Source organism: Triturus cristatus, chromosome 2_2 (genome assembly GCF_964204655.1).
Source record: "Triturus cristatus chromosome 2_2, aTriCri1.1, whole genome shotgun sequence".
Lineage (NCBI taxonomy): Eukaryota > Metazoa > Chordata > Amphibia > Caudata > Salamandridae > Triturus > Triturus cristatus.
In genome coordinates, this window is record NC_140582.1 from 60,516,046 (window position 1) to 60,531,923 (window position 15,878).

The 15,878-nt window shown below is 45.0% G+C and overlaps 1 protein-coding gene across 4 annotated transcripts in view; it reads left to right on the top strand.

Annotated features, from left to right (window-relative positions):
- The window catches only part of RUFY3 (RUN and FYVE domain containing 3), a 355,495-nt gene that overhangs the window by 163,368 nt on the left and 176,249 nt on the right, over positions 1-15,878 (top strand). For all 4 annotated transcript variants that reach the window (XM_085640989.1, XM_085640990.1, XM_085640991.1 and 1 more), the window contains one exon: positions 14,347-14,464. In XM_085640989.1, the coding sequence (XP_085497115.1) occupies positions 14,347-14,464 (118 nt within the window). The remainder of the gene's footprint in view (positions 1-14,346; positions 14,465-15,878) is intronic.

The following is a 15,878-nucleotide window of genomic DNA, read 5'->3' on the forward strand; positions in this document are numbered from 1 at the left end:
AGCCCCATCAGGAGCAAAGCCCTATATATGTCTCATTCCATAACTGCCTCAGGAGACCAAGAATTGCCAGGGACTTCTACAGATTCACCCAGGACAAAGACTTCATCTTGTTTTTCTGCCACTGACTCCGGGGACTGACAAAAACAATCTCAACCAAGGATCTTCCCCTTGGGAAAATAGCTTGGAAAGCTTTTTGAGAGAACAACCTTTGAGGAACAACCTCTAAAGCACTCTTGAGGACTCCTAGATGGAACATCCTCTACTTCAAAAGGCAAGGAATTCTGCTCTATCCGCAGAGGTGAAGCTTCAGAAATGAAAGAATCGTTCAGCGCTGGGAGGTGCTTGAAGCAGAGGCTCCAAGCTTCGAAGCTGAGATGTAAAAAAAATTGTCTTCAGCTCTGAGATCGGTACCAAAACTAAGTGGAATTTCTGCACTGACAGTGCCACAAGAATAGGGGTCTCATCCTGATAACATGCAGTGGACAATGTACACAGACCCAGTTATGGGCAATGTAGTTGCTTGCCCCCCAACCAACAAACCGGCACCTCATAACAAAAAACTCACCTTTGAGGAAAGAACAATTTCAAAGAAGTTTCAAACCCTTTCATCCCTAAAAAGAAATGAAGATATTCCACCACAACTGCCGGGACCATCCTCTGTGCATTCAGATTTCGGCCTAGATTTCTACACAGATCAGTTGCCTCTAGATCAGGAGTCAGAGATGACTATAGGGTAGATTTCACAGCAAAGGTTGTGGAAACCAAAAACCAGAGATCCCCTGATCATACTAGATCTTTTGAGGGAAGACTGAGTTTATATTTTCTCTTAGTGAGAGTAAATAACCTCAGACCAGTGGGTGCGTCCAATCACCGCCCATGGTAACTGCCTAAAATTTCATACATCCTCTCCAAACATTCCACCCAAAATGCACAGCATCGGCCAAGAATATTGTAAGAATATTGTAAGATGCTGCAAGAGGGGATACAAGCACTTGTACTCAAAGGAGCGATAGAAATTGTTTTAACACAATAGCAAGCACAAGGAGTCTATTCAGAGTACTTCGTAATCCCCAAAAGATAGAACCCTGCGGCCAATCCTTGATCTAAAAGCACAGACCCACCACATTACATCACATTAGTTCACAATGAGGACACTGCCTGATGTTGAACCAATGTTGAGTGTAGGTTCTTGTATGCCTACCATCAATCTCAAATATGCCTGCTTCCGTATCCCAATACATCTGGCTTACTGCCAGTATGTTTGGTTCATGATGAGTGGAGTTTAATATCAGTTCAAAGGTTTCCCTTGGGGGGGGGGGGGGGGGGGTCACCAAATGCCTAGCTGTAGTAGCAGTGCACCTGAGGCACACTCACATTAATTTCTTTCCATAAATGGATGACCCGATAGTAAATGAGACCAGTCTGTGTCCTGCCCACACACAATAAACCTTTCAACTTCAGTCAGTGTGAAAAAAACACACTTTTGTCCTTTAAACAAAAATATTCTTGGAAGCCACACTAAATTCAGTCACTGGCAAAGTCTACCCTAATTACACCCTCAGATGGTGAGAATAAGTTGTTGGGAATTATGGTGGTATTTTACTGCTCTTGTTCCACATCCAAGACTGCACAGGCATTCTTTACAAGAATGTCTGGTCAGCCAGTAGACGTGCACCAGTGATCAAGTAAGAACTAGTAATGGAGCCCAATGTTCAGCTAGTCTGCAATGTTGGAAACAGAGTAAACTGTTACTGGACAGGTTGTTCCTTGGCTCACAATTGCAAGGGACCATCAATTTGAATTCATCCTTGATAGGATGGGGAGCTCACATGGGAGAACTCTGAAGTCGGGGTCACTGGTTCCCACAACAGTTTTCTCTACATATCTGTATATTATACCCGATTGCAGTAGAGTTGGCACTGAGTTTTTCTGTCAAACGTTTAACACAAATTTGTGTTAATTAAAAAAGGGCGGGGCTCACTCAATACTATTGTCAAAGAAAATCTTCCACTGGCTATTTCTCATAATGTATCACTCCTTTCAGAAACCTTCCAGGTATGGACAACAACTTTGCAGGCAGTGTTTTCAGCAAATCTGCAATGTTAACCAGTGGGAGGAAAATCATTTGTGGTTTATTGGTTCTTGTCAACGACTTACAGGACCCTTCTCCAGGAGTTAAGGTGAGAGGGGGGCAAGAACCAAGGCAGCTCCAACACTACACCACCAACGGCACTAGTGCCGCTCTGTGCAGAGATGCCAAACAGCTGTTGAAACCAGCGATTAGCTTTGGTTCTTGCGATGTTGGGGGACGTTGGCACACCTTTGGTCCTCTTCTTCTCGAGGCGGGACGTCCGGGTGCAGAGGGTCTTTGGGGTGTCTGATTTTTTCGGCCAGCAACACTTGTGGCTGAGGAGGCCTTCCAACAGAGGCTGCATGGGACATCGGGGAGTTCGCGAAGAGTCACTCCTCAGTGGACTCGGTATCTTGAATGCTTGGGGACCATGCTGACACTGTTGGCCCACTTCGACACGGACAGAGGGCAGTAGTGCTTGGCGGCATCGGGTTTTGGTGAGCCGAAGTCTTCTTGGTCTTTCTCTGGCTGTCTGTAGGATGCATGGGACCGTTCCACTCTCCTTCAGGAGGTCTTGGGTTCTGGCGTAGGCAGTCAGGTCTCCCGGGCTTTGGGGACTTAGCAGCTGCAGGAAAAGTCGACTTTTGGTGCAATAGGCAAAGTCAGCAGGCAGGTCGGCAGGGTTGGTGCCGAGTCAGTTGCTAGCGCTACTGTTCCTGTTGTGCGACTCTTCTCATCTGTCTTCTTTCTTCAGGTTGTCAGGATCTGCTCTTCTAGTACCAGGGGATACCCTAGCTGCTCAATTTAAGGGTGTTAGGGGAGTGTAGGGTCGCAGCCAATGAGTTACTGACCCTTTGTCACTAAGCCCCTATATGACCACTTCTTGTGTACCAGAATTCTTAAGTATGCCATCACCAATATGGCTACTTCTGAAAAATCGTGTCCACCTCAGTGTAGCCCACCTTAGGTACTAGCTTGGGGATGGCACGCCTACCTGACTAGCTAATTTTAGGTTCAGCTGGTAAAGGATTTTAGTCAATACTTTTCCCTTCTATATCAATAATTCTGTAGCTGGTGAGAACAGTCATTAACACTATTTCTCAAAGCACCCTCTTTGCAGGACAACTATAGTATTCACTTCTGCTAGATATGTCAATGCACCTGAATTGAAAACTGCTGTGGAGGCCAGTAATGTTATAATCCAAACTCCGATGCTCTTAATCTCGCAATCTGGCACCATAGATCTTCGAGTTTGGAGACCCTACCATCCTCTTAAATGAATGGAAATACTAAAAGAAGCCAGCAAATGCACCACAAGGGCATGTTTAGTCACTAAATGGAAAACGTGTACACGACTGCACTGATCTTAGAATGCTCTGCTAGTGGTTTCTGTGCAAAATATTTTTTGTAATCTACTACACCTATAAAAATCAAGCCATGCACGTTCATCTATTAGAATACACTGTGGAAGTGCACCTCCAAAATACATAGCAGCATTTCATTTTTTAAATCTACTTTTTCAATATAAGGTTATAAAAATTATGAATTCATGCCATATGAGTGTCTTACAGTGGAAATCAAAAAGACCAACCCAGTTCCCACTAAAACAGCTTATCTACCACCCAATGGAGGACAACATATTATTACAGGAGAAACTAATTGAATGGCACAATCTACTTGGGTAACAATATCTTCCTTGGATGAGCTACAGGTTTCTACATTCTTAATAGACAATAACTATACAAAAATATGTACTACTCTCACTCACTTGAAATGCTCAATTTTAGTTCTCTTAATTGCTACAGAAGGGAAGCCTGAGATTGAGGCACCAATCCCTTTAGGTTAGTCATTTTCATTCCCTATCGCTTTCCTCCTCTTCGAAGTGACAACATATGGCTAACTTAAGAGACCCAAACAATGGGTTTGAGAGTCAAATAACATTGAGCTTGACACCCTTACTGATAATGTAGGCTCATCTATTGATGTCATCACAAACGGTCCAAGAAGGAAATAATCCAGGAAACCAACACTCTAAAATTACGACTGGAATAATACATAGCAGCCCCCAAAATACTAAAAAGAATCAAGTCTAAAAAATTTAAATCATCACAATGGCATTCAACTAGAAGAAAATCAGAATGAAGAAAGTCACTGAGAACAACGTAGCACCTATGACATCCTGCAATTTTGGCAAAAGAAAGGAATGAGAAAAAGAAATATGAACAACTCATTTTCAAAGCCAAATGCATCTTTATTAAAAGGGAGATTGACCAAGCAACCAACTGTCCAAAAATATTTACATGTAATAGTATGGAGAGTGGCTCAGTTGCATACAATAGAATTCTAATTTCTCCTTAAATACATGAGAGAAGTTATAAAGATTATTTTAGGATAATGTAAAATATAACTTTTCCTACCTCCTGTACCTAGGGTCCTAACGTCCTGGGATACCATACAAAAATGAATCCCCTCTTGGTCATTTTTCATAGAAGTCATCGATTTTGAAATGGTAAGTGTCATTGCCATAATCAATTTGTTCTCATTTCCTTGAAACCATACCTTCTATTTTACAAGAAAGAGTATCTCCTCAGTTCCATCCTTCTGGACAAACGATATTAACACTCCCCAATCACAAGACTTTGTCTTGGATTGCCTAAAGCATGGCAGGCCCCCTTTATATAAACCAGAAATATGGATGTAAACAATTTCTGTTCGGCCTCTTAAGATGCTCATCCGGAGTGTCCTGGAAAGATGTGCAGAAGCTCAACTTAAAAGGTGGATATCTAAAAATTGCCTCCTTGATGCACTTCAGTCTGGTTTCAAATCTGGATGCAGCACAGCAATTGGAGAAACAGTTGATGAGTCACTTAATGTTATAGACTAAGGTTATTTGTCTTATTCTCCTGCATCCGTCAGTAGCATTTGGCTCAGTAAATCATTCTACGGTGCTTTAAATTTTGAATGATATAATGGGGTGAAGGGGCACAAACATCAGTTTCTTATCGTATCTCAAAACTGTTTTGAACAGGTAAAACTGGCGAAATCTCTCTCCAACTCAGACGAACTTTGACAGAGCATTTTACAAGTTTCTATTCTGTCTCCCACTCTCTTTAAACTTTGTGGAACCATTCTCCCATTTACTAACACATTGCTTATCATACTTGCGCCAACAACAGTTTCCTTAATCTGAACATGTCCTCCCACAAAGTACATTAAAACTTTTTGAGTTCCCCAAATTAACATTACGTAGCTTCTTCCACATCCTCTTTTGTCCTCTGTGACTGGAAGGGTGTGGCACAGGATACTAAGTTTGAATTGAAAATCCTAGATTACTATGATTTGGGATGTACCACAGCATTAAAATCAGTTAAGACCAAAGCAGGATTATTTTCTCACAGGTGAGACAAAGGCAGGGTCCAGATACCTTTGAGATTTAACCTTTCATCAGAAATGTCAGGAGGAAGCAGAATGGATGTTACATGAAATAGCTCCCACTATAAGAAATGCACTTGATGCATGTACACTTAAAATGTACAAGCATGAAGTCAAACGGAGAAACCTTAAAACATGAATATATTAATATGATAACCCTACTCCGTATCACCCCACCCAAACACAGGAGAAAAGGGCAACCATCACCAGAGGACACATTAACCAATGGAGATGCGGAAAACATCTGTTAAAATCACCCTATACAACAGAGGTGATTTAGTCTCAGTGACAACAGTTTGTCCAGGGACCCAAACAACAATTAGTTTGGTAGAAACAGGGTTCTCTCAAACTTGAAAAGTTTCAATATTTCATTAGACCACACCTTAAGCCAACCTGAACATCATGCTCCAAATATCCTTTATAAAAGCACTTATCGGGAATTAAAAGGCACTCACAGGTGCAAAGTGAAAAGGGACAGGACGTGCCCTATCCCACAGGAAAACCTAACCTCAGGAGCCTCTCTGGAACTAACAGAAGATCTTAGATTCATCACCCTGTGGCTTCTAGTACAGATCCATCACAACATATGGATATTACTAAAGCTGAAAAACTACACTATTGTGTAAACAAGCGCATTGTGCATTACTGCCAAAGCCTCCTTAAGAAGAACTCGCTGAAGAACACAAAGGCACCATCACACAGACAAGTTGATTAGTCATTGTTGAACCCTGCAGTCAGTCTCTTTATCGAAGTGGAACTGATCAGTGCCAAGTTAGATCACAGCTGTTCTGCATTCCCTTGAACAGATAACTAAGAGAATACATTGCACTTGTTTGAATGGAATCCTGATCGTCCTACAACTCGGACACTTTGTTGATTATATGGTTTCACCATACTCCAGTATCGTCCATAAAAACAAGGTGAAATTGATGGTCGGCAATTGTACATTTTTGCATGCTGTCATGCTTTAGTCTCAGCACTGATGTACCTTCACCTTTCTTTGTACTGTGATTTTGTACACTGATCGTGGCCCCAAAAAATGTTTACAATAGCGCTTGTCAGTTTATTTGGATGCTTTGTGCAGCAACAGCGTTCCATGTGGTAGGTCCTTTGAGGCCACCAGGGCAAGAACGAGGGTGGTAATAAATATGTAGAGTAAAATAAATGTGGCTCTTCAGCAGCCTTTGCAATGTAAGGAGACTATAGTGAATCTTATTTTTTGAGGTAGAAAATTCAAGATGTGTACAGTGTACTCCCACTGCTGATGGTACCCTAGTTTCCACATGACCGGAAGAAAAGTACAGGTGTCTGACGAAAAGCAGTGTGCCATTAGGGTAATCTGAGTGAGTTGATTGGAATTTTGTGAAACGCTTTGCAGTTGATTTCATGTTTCCTTGTGGATTGCAAGCTCTCAAGAATTATCAATTGAAATTAAAAGGTTGGTATGGGTAAATATTTTGACGTTGGTTCTACTTTTGTACACTTCTGCTAGAAAGGCTACACTACAAATTTATTTTTTTAATGAAGGTTGCTTCAAAGGGCGAACAGTGTTATCATTAAATGTGGATGTATTCCAACTATATTTACAAAAAAAGTTTACTTAACACAGCGATCTTTTTGTCAAAGAAAGGGTGATAATATACTAATGTGCATGTCAGTAGAACATAGTAATCTAGAACATTTTATGTGCAACGTTAATCATCTACATGTTGCAAAGATAAAAATATATAGACAAATAGAGTCGAAGATGTATCTAGTCTCAAAAAGTAGTTCTAAAAACCTTAAGATATTAGTGTTCTTTGTCCTATCCAGTAACAAGTTAAGTTTTCACCTCTCATTGCTCTAACGCCCTGAGCCATATTCAGGAGCATATAGTTTTAGCCAAACATAAAATCATTCATCTTTAGATGAGATTCTATCATCTAGCAGAGCAGCTGGGTATATCATGTTACACTTAGATTTAAAGGGGAGCAATGTTCATGCGAATGCTGTAAATTTGTTGATGTACTATGGTATTTGGTTCATCTTCATCATGCCATTTAGTGAAATGATGGGTGGTTAAAAAACTGCCACTGAAGAATCTGCAGCAAAGGCAGCAGAATGATGGGTAGCAGTAGAATGAAAATTTTCCTAGCTAACGTAACGGAAAGTTTCAATTCTATTAAGGACTCGGAGGCGAGGATTATGCCTTCTTTCTCCACTTTAATCAATAGCAGCGAAGTACAACAAACTACATTTCCCATGAACCAAAGGGAAAAAATGTAGTCAAAACAAACACGTAACATTGACCAATCAGAGGGCTAGCACAGTGTCCAATCCGGGGCTGGATGCCCAATATAGTCCATCAACTGTGTCTCCTCCTCCTCTTTCTGAGCGCGGAACCGGCAAGCATCAGCCCCTCCGGAATCTTGCTTGTGAGAATCCGAGCCTGAGGACAAAAATAAAACATTACCGCAGGAAGTGTACATGCCCAACTGTACAAAAGCCATAATACAAGACCTGCTAAGAAGCAACATGTCCAAAAGAGAAATGACAATTGCATTGTGCACAACAGTAACCGAACCATTTATTCAATTGAAACAAGGTTACTTACATAAGTACGGGGAGGGATCTCCTGTAGGAAGTAAGGGCGGGATAATCCTCGCCTCCGAGTCCTTAATAGAATTGAAACTTTCCGTTACGTTAGCTAGGAAAATTTTCATTCTATGTCAGGACTGGAGGCGAGGATTATGCTTGTTTAAAGCTTGCCCACAACCACCTGAGCCATATTCAAAACTGGTTTGAAATAAAACCGCTTGAAAGTAGAGTCCGAAGACCAATCTGCCGCGTTGAGGATATCCTCCAAACGCGCCCCCAGACTGAAGGCTTTCGAAGCCATCACACCTCTTGCGGAGTGTGCACCAAACCTGCTAAGGTTGATGCCTGCTTCCTGCATCACCCAGCGGACCCATCGAGCGATGGTAGGGGAAGAAACCGCCTTAAAAGGCTTCCGAAGCGAAATGAGGAGTTGTCTCTCCCCCGGAGGGCGAAACTCCTCAGTCATTTCCTCGTATGCCTTGAGGCATCGAACCACACACAGCTTCGGAGAGTCCGGAAACTGAGGATACGAAATCGTCCGAGAATGGCACTTCGTGCGCCTCAACAGAGTAAAAGTCACCCCCTCCGGGGAAAAAATTCGACCTGTAGTGTCCAAGGCCCGAACGTCTGATACTCGCCTGCACGAAATCAGGCATAAAAGCATGGCAAGTTTACCCGAAAGTTCCTTCCGCGAAAGGAACCTATTGGGCTGCCAAGATAAAAAGAGGTTAAGCACTTGATTCACATCCCAAAGCTCGGAATAACGAGGTTCCGGAGGCAACGATAAGCGGATACCTCGCAACAGGCGACATACCAGAGGGTGTTCGCCCACCGGGGAACCGTCTACCGGGACATGGCCCGAGGAGATCGCTGACCTGAAGGTATTCACCGATCTGTACGCCAGGCCTTGAGATGCCAATTGCGCTAGAAAATTCACAACGTGAATGATATCCGAGACCAAGGGATCGAAACCCCGTCGCAAACACCAACGGGACCATCTACCCCACGCTGACCTGTATCTTTTGATCGTGCTGTCCGCCCATGCTTTAGCAAGGAGAGCCTCAGCTTCTCTCGAAAGGCCAGGGGCTTCCCAGCGACCCCGGAAATCCGCCACGCCATGAGCCACAGCGATTCCGCGGACACTAGAGGGTGTGGATTCCCGTCCGGATTCAGAAGAAGAGCTGGAAATTGGGGGAGTAGGATTGGAAAATCCCAGGAAAGTTCCAGAAGAACTGGAAACCACACTTGAGACTTCCACAACGGCGTGACCATGACCAGGTCTGCCTGCTGCCGACGGGCCTGAGCCGTCGCCCTCGTGATCATCGCAAAGGGAGGGAACGCATAACCCAGTTCCCCACTCCAATCCTGGAGAAAAGCATCCGTGGCAGCCGCCAGGGGGTCCGGACGCCAACTGAAAAATCGCTGAATCTGGTGATCCAGGCGTGAAGCAAACAGGTCCACTGAGAAGGGACCCCAAAGGTCTCTCAATGTCGCAAAGACGGAGTGGTGCAACCGCCAAAGACTGGAATCCCGAAAGTGGCGGGACTGGAAGTCCGCCTCCACATTGGCACGACCCGGAAGGTATTCCGCCGTGACCGACACTTGCGCGTCCAGGCAGTACTGCCAGAAACTGGCCGCCAGATCCGAGAGGGCTTTCGAACGGGTACCTCCCAGGTGATTCACATAACGGACTGCTGAGACATTGTCCATTTTTAGCAGAACACAAGACTGCACCGAATCCTTCGTCCAGCACCGAACGGCGAAGGATCCCGCCAGAAGCTCCAAGCAGTTGATATGTAACTGCTGTTCTTCGGGCGACCACAAACCTCCTGTGGAGAGGTCTCCGCACCGTGCACCCCAACCGAGCCTGCTGGCGTCTGACTCTATAATCATGTCTGGCGTGGAGCCGAAAATTGCTCTCCCATTCCATGCCTCCATATGGTCTAACCACCAATGAAGTTCGGCGTGAGCTTCGGTGGATAAAGCGACCTTGTGAGAGTAGGGATACCCCCTGCGAAGGAAGAAACCCTTGAGACGTTGAAGGGCCCTGTAATGTAGAGGACCCGGGAAGATGGCTTGGATCGAAGCTGACAGAAGACCCACTACCTGCGCCAACTGGCGGAGGGAGATCCGTTGCTTCGCTAACACGCGCCGCAACTCGTGTCTGATCTTGGAAACTTTCCTGGCCGGGAGGCTGAGAGTGGATGTAGTGGAGTCTATGACGAACCCCAAGAATGTAAGAGTCTGCGTTGGGCAAAGCAGGGATTTTGTCTCGTTTATGACAAAACCGAGCTCCTGTAGAAGCGAGACCGCCATCTGGAGCTGCTGCGTCAATTGACGTGGGCAGGAGGCCATGAGGAGCAAATCGTCGAGGTAGACAATCATTCTGACCCCCCTGGATCGTAGATACTCCACCACTGGTTTGAGAACCTTGGTGAAGCACCAGGGAGCTGATGAGAGACCGAACGGGAGGGATGTGAACTCGTACGTGTGATGACCCCAGAAAAACTGAAGGAACCGACGGTGGGGTCGAAAAATCGGGACCACCAGATAGGCGTCTTTGAGGTCCAAACGAACCATCCAGTCGAGAGGCCTCAACACGTCCCGAAGAAGATGGATTCCCTCCATCTTGAAATGTCGATACACCAACCACTGGTTGAAGTCGCTTAAATTGATCACAGGTCTCTTGCCTCCGTCGGTCTTGTCGACCAGAAAAATATTGCTCAAAAACCCTTGAGGGTGGGGAGACGAAACAACGATAGCGCCTTTCGCCAGGAGTGACGAAACCTCCGCGTCTACTAAGAGTGCGTCCTGCGCTGAAAAATGAATGGGCCGGGGCAAAGTCGACTGAACCGGGGACCCTTGGAATTCTAGGCGAAAACGCCTCACAGTTTGCAGAACCCAAGCGTCGCGCGTGATGGTTTCCCAAACCTGGACTCGACCCGCCAACCGTCCCCCTATGTCTAGAGGGGAAGAAGGGAGAATTCTCACCTGGACTAGAGGTTGTAGCTCCTCCACGGAATCCTCTGCCTTTACCCCGTCGTCCACGTGTGGGGTAAAAATTGCCGAACCGGGCCTGGTCCTGGTATTGTCCGGAGCCTTTTTGCGCCTGCTGGCGTTGCTGTCGACCGGCCGAGCGACCCCTGCCTCGGCCGGCCCCGCGAAAAACACGAGGGAACACCTTCTTGATAGTAGACTGTGCCCGGTCTAAAGAAGTGAACGTGTTCACGAATTTCCCAAGCTCCTTGACAAAGGGCTCACCAAACAATCCACCCTGGGCCACTGCACCAGCTTCAGAGTCTGCCAGGTCGCCTAACTTCGGATCAATCTTAATAAGAAGGGACCGGCGACGCTCGGTGGAAAGGGCACAGTTTGCATTTCCCATGAAAATCACCACACGCTGTGCCCAACCGGACAGAGTCTCTGGGGAAATAATGGAGCCTGACTCCTTAGCCTCCTCTGCCATGTCTAAAATCTTTGTGATGGGCCCCAAAGCGTCCAGGAGCTTATCCTGGCAAGCTCTCCAGGATCTATCAATCCCCTTTTTCGGGTCCCTAATGAACTTTTGAAGAAAGGTACCCATTCGCGGGTCAATCTCAGGGGTGAGGGACACCTTACCCTCCAAAGTTGGGCGAGGGCATTCCGCCCGAAGGCAGTTACGGGCCTCTTTTTCTAGAGGGCGTCTAATGTGGGCGGCCACATAGGCTGCTACTTTGTCTGCCGGGGTCCAGTCTGACGACCGCGGGTGGACAATATCATTGGGATCTAGCATATCCGACGTACCTGGGGGATTGGTAGATGGACCCGGGGGAGAGAGGGTGGAAGTATCACCGGAAGGAAGAACCGGGCCCGTAGGGAGGGAAAGACCAGCCGGAACTGACCTGTGGCTGTCTAGAAACGCCTGTCGAAGGCGATCAAAGGCATCTCCGTCCACCCCTGCATCGCGGACACGCTTAGCAGGAGGGGACCCCAGGGGATCTGGTGAAATACCCGAAGGGATAGAGGGTTGGGAGGACAACTGCTGGGAGAGTTGAGCAAAAGCAGATTGAATCTGGGAAGACAGTCTAGACTCCAAGGGGGAAATTACCTGGTCCACTGCCCGGTAAATGGACGTGTCCATAGCCTCATAAAAGGCATCACCCCAGGGCATATCAGCGAGGGGATCCTCTTCCTCCTCGGGAAACTCATCATAAAACTCCATAAGGAAGGAGTACAGACCCCACAAGAGAGGGAAACAAAGGCGGCCTGAAAAGGCAGGAAGGGATGGACCTTCTCTTTATAGGGCTGGGTATCAGCCGGTTACTATTTGCAAAATGTGGTATTTTCACCACTAGATACCGGGTTCAGGCCCGAGGGACTACTTGCTGGCCAACTATACGTTCAAACAAACACACCCTGCCCCGGGTGAACTGATCTGGGCAAAGTCCCTTGATTGAAAGATACAGACCTCTTCAGAGGCGTTCAAAGTAAAATATACAGCCTGCGCCCCACAGAACTGGACATGGGCAACAAGCGTAACTGAGCACTGGCAGCGCAGCTCTTGTAAACGCGCTACTGCTGCCTACACCGAAACCGGCGTTCTCCTCAGATCAGTGCTCCGGTGCACCGCGCGCGCGTCGTTTGAAAAAATCCCCTTTGAAGTGAGATCAAACGAACGCGACGCGGTGCACAGCCTCTCTCGCCCTCTGGCGGTGGGAGGACCAGGAGCGCAGCCAGCTGACACCGCGTAGGCACGGGAAAACCGTACCCGCGGTTAAACACTTCCAGCGCTGTCCCTACGCTGGTGAAACTGAACGCGTCACAAGCGCGTACGAAGAGAAATAAAACGGACCGCTATCTCCCGAGAGAACCAAATTGGATCGCAGTCTAGTCAAGCCGCGCTTGAACACCAAACACAACAAATATTACCAATGTAGCGCGAAGCGCTAGAAATCAACATAAGCATAAACCAGCACAACCTCAGTGAAATATACACAAGCTATCATCATTACAGCCATAACTGTTAGAGAAAAGAAAATGAGTACTTAACTTGCTGCGTAGCGGCGAAGAAAGAGGAGGAGGAGACACAGTTGATGGACTATATTGGGCATCCAGCCCCGGATTGGACACTGTGCTAGCCCTCTGATTGGTCATTGTTACGTGTTTGTTTTGACTACATTTTTTCCCTTTGGTTCATGGGAAATGTAGTTTGTTGTACTTCGCTGCTATTGATTAAAGTGGAGAAAGAAGGCATAATCCTCGCCTCCAGTCCTGACATAGAATTAATGTTTACCATACTGCAGTCTTGAAGAAGGTGCACTCCAGGTCTGCTGCCATAGAGTTAAATTGAAAGAGAGCGTACAAATTTTGCTGATGGTAATGACCAAAGCAATGTCTTATAGGCTATAGATGCAGAAACCTTATGGCTCTATTCTGTCAGTCATCTCTCAACAGATATACAGTGCATTGTTTGATTTTGAACTGGTATTAAGCCAAGGGAATCACTGGAACAAGGCAGTGCGTCTCAAAGCATCGCTAGTACATTTTAAGGGAGAATAAATAGAAAATAGTATTTACGGGTTATGATTTTAATGGTCAAATTTCTTTTACCTTTTCATTCAGGGGACATTTAAATACTGTCGACCTGTGTACTTCACAAGTCTCAGGAATCCTTGGGTGTCTAGAAGTAAATTTTTCTTCTCAAAGGTCTTTTCAAGTAAACAATTGTTTGTTGTTAGCCATCAATTGATTATCACATCTATGTATTCAGTTCGACCAGGAAGAAAATAATATCAGTGCTGGTAAAGTAAAAGACAGGATAAAGATTAGTGGTATTTGACATGTGAAATGTAGAGTTAAGGGGTGGCCCTGCATTTTAGTCCTGCTAAATTTAGATCTACCACTGCCCACACCCACAGATTTCAGTAATCAAATTCCTCGACTTTGAAAATTGCCTTCTCCAATCATGATGTATTGCTGTGACACATGGATTGCATATGATATGTGATGTGGACCCAGTACAGAAAAGGCTCATTTTATGATGGGAACAATTTTCGTTGCTGGCACCAACGTCTCTGATGTGCATTTTATTTATCTTTCATTGTCATGGGCCGAAGTCCAAAACTAACTTTTTATGTGCTTGCTAGTTTACTTCACACTAAGGAGTTAGAGAAAAATCAGTAAGTTTTGAGTCCGGGTGACACAGAGGTACAATATTGTAATTTAGTGATCTCAATTTTCCTTCTGTTCTTTGTGTTTTTTCACTTTGGCAAATATTTTTCTTTTAGGCAAGAAGACATTCCTTGGACAAAACAAGTCGTTCTGGGGACCTTTGGAATTGGTGGAAAAGCTAGTCCCTGAAGCATCAGAAATCACTGCAAGTGTTAAAGATTTGCCCGGTCTTAAGTAAGGAAAATCCAGATAATTCCTTCTTTAAAAAAAAAAAAATACTAGCTGATTTAATTTCTCATCCACAAAATTCTAAAATAGTGGCTTAATTTCATGTCCATGCTAACAAATCTGTTCACGTTTTGAGTTTAATTATGTTCCAGTTATTTTAAGAACAACATTTTATCTCTGTTACAGTGACACCATTTGTCTCTCTTTACCCTGTCAACTTGACCCTTTACCAGTGAGGCCATGTAATCCTCTACCACTTCATGTCCACATTGTATTCTGTTACCAAGTTGCACTTACATCATAAGTACTACACCCACCTCCGCATGTCTAAACACCCTGTGAATATTGGACAATACTCCTCCCACAGTGGTTTTACCTCTCCCCAGCTTTACATGTTGTGTGCCCTGCAATGAAAATCTGCGTTTCCCTCCCCTCCACAGGTCCCATTCTTCCTTCATGTTATCATCTGGCTTCGTTACTCACATTTTCTCTTCCTCAACATACAACATTCTCCTGCAGGTTTTATCCATTCTTGCCCACCATGACTAACCTCCCAAATTTATGACGTTAACGTTCCTCCAAAATCCCCGCGTTCAGTCACATGGCTCCACCACCTTACAGACATTAAAGCACACTCAACAGTAAATTTAGTTGCTCCACCAGAAAAGGATCCCTTTAATGCTCTAATCCCTGCCCGCTCTAGTACTTATTTAAGCTCTTATCTGCTTTTTGTTGTCTTCTAGTTCCTAATTTAACCACTCGTACTACCCACTTAGACTCATACAGTGTATACATTACTGAGGGAGTTTGGCTTAAGTCTGAATGGCATACCCACTAACACATTCAACTTCACAATTACCCAACACTTTTCTACCCCATCAGTATCTACAGATAGAATGAACGCTTGGACCAATCCCCATTGTGCTCTCTTCATCTAACATACTACCCATTGAAACCCTTTGCACCTTTTAAGAGTACCCAAAACACTTCTTTTGTCATCTGTATCTCTCTACACCTTGATCCCCTCCAACCGTGTCTTAACCCCTTCTTAACTGCTGCTGTTTTTTAAATGAATTGTCAAATATGTGCCTCCTCTACAAGAGATGGACGTAACAGACATCTTGAGCATTTCAAACATTCCCTCTATACCCATAACTACGCCATAGATTAAACCAAGCACTCGTACTTTAAGACATTCACTACAGACAACATTGAAGCCTTCATCTCAATGAAGGCCCAGTTGATAAAGATCTGTGATTCTTTCTCTGTTTATTCCCTTCTAATTCTTGACACCTGCTTCTTTGCAAACTCCGCTATTACCCATCTTCTGCACACATTTGAGGCACATCCAGCCTCTGTTCTCCAGCAGCCATTTCTTTCTGTTCATTTCCTTCAGGTGTCAGGCCCCAAATCATTTATA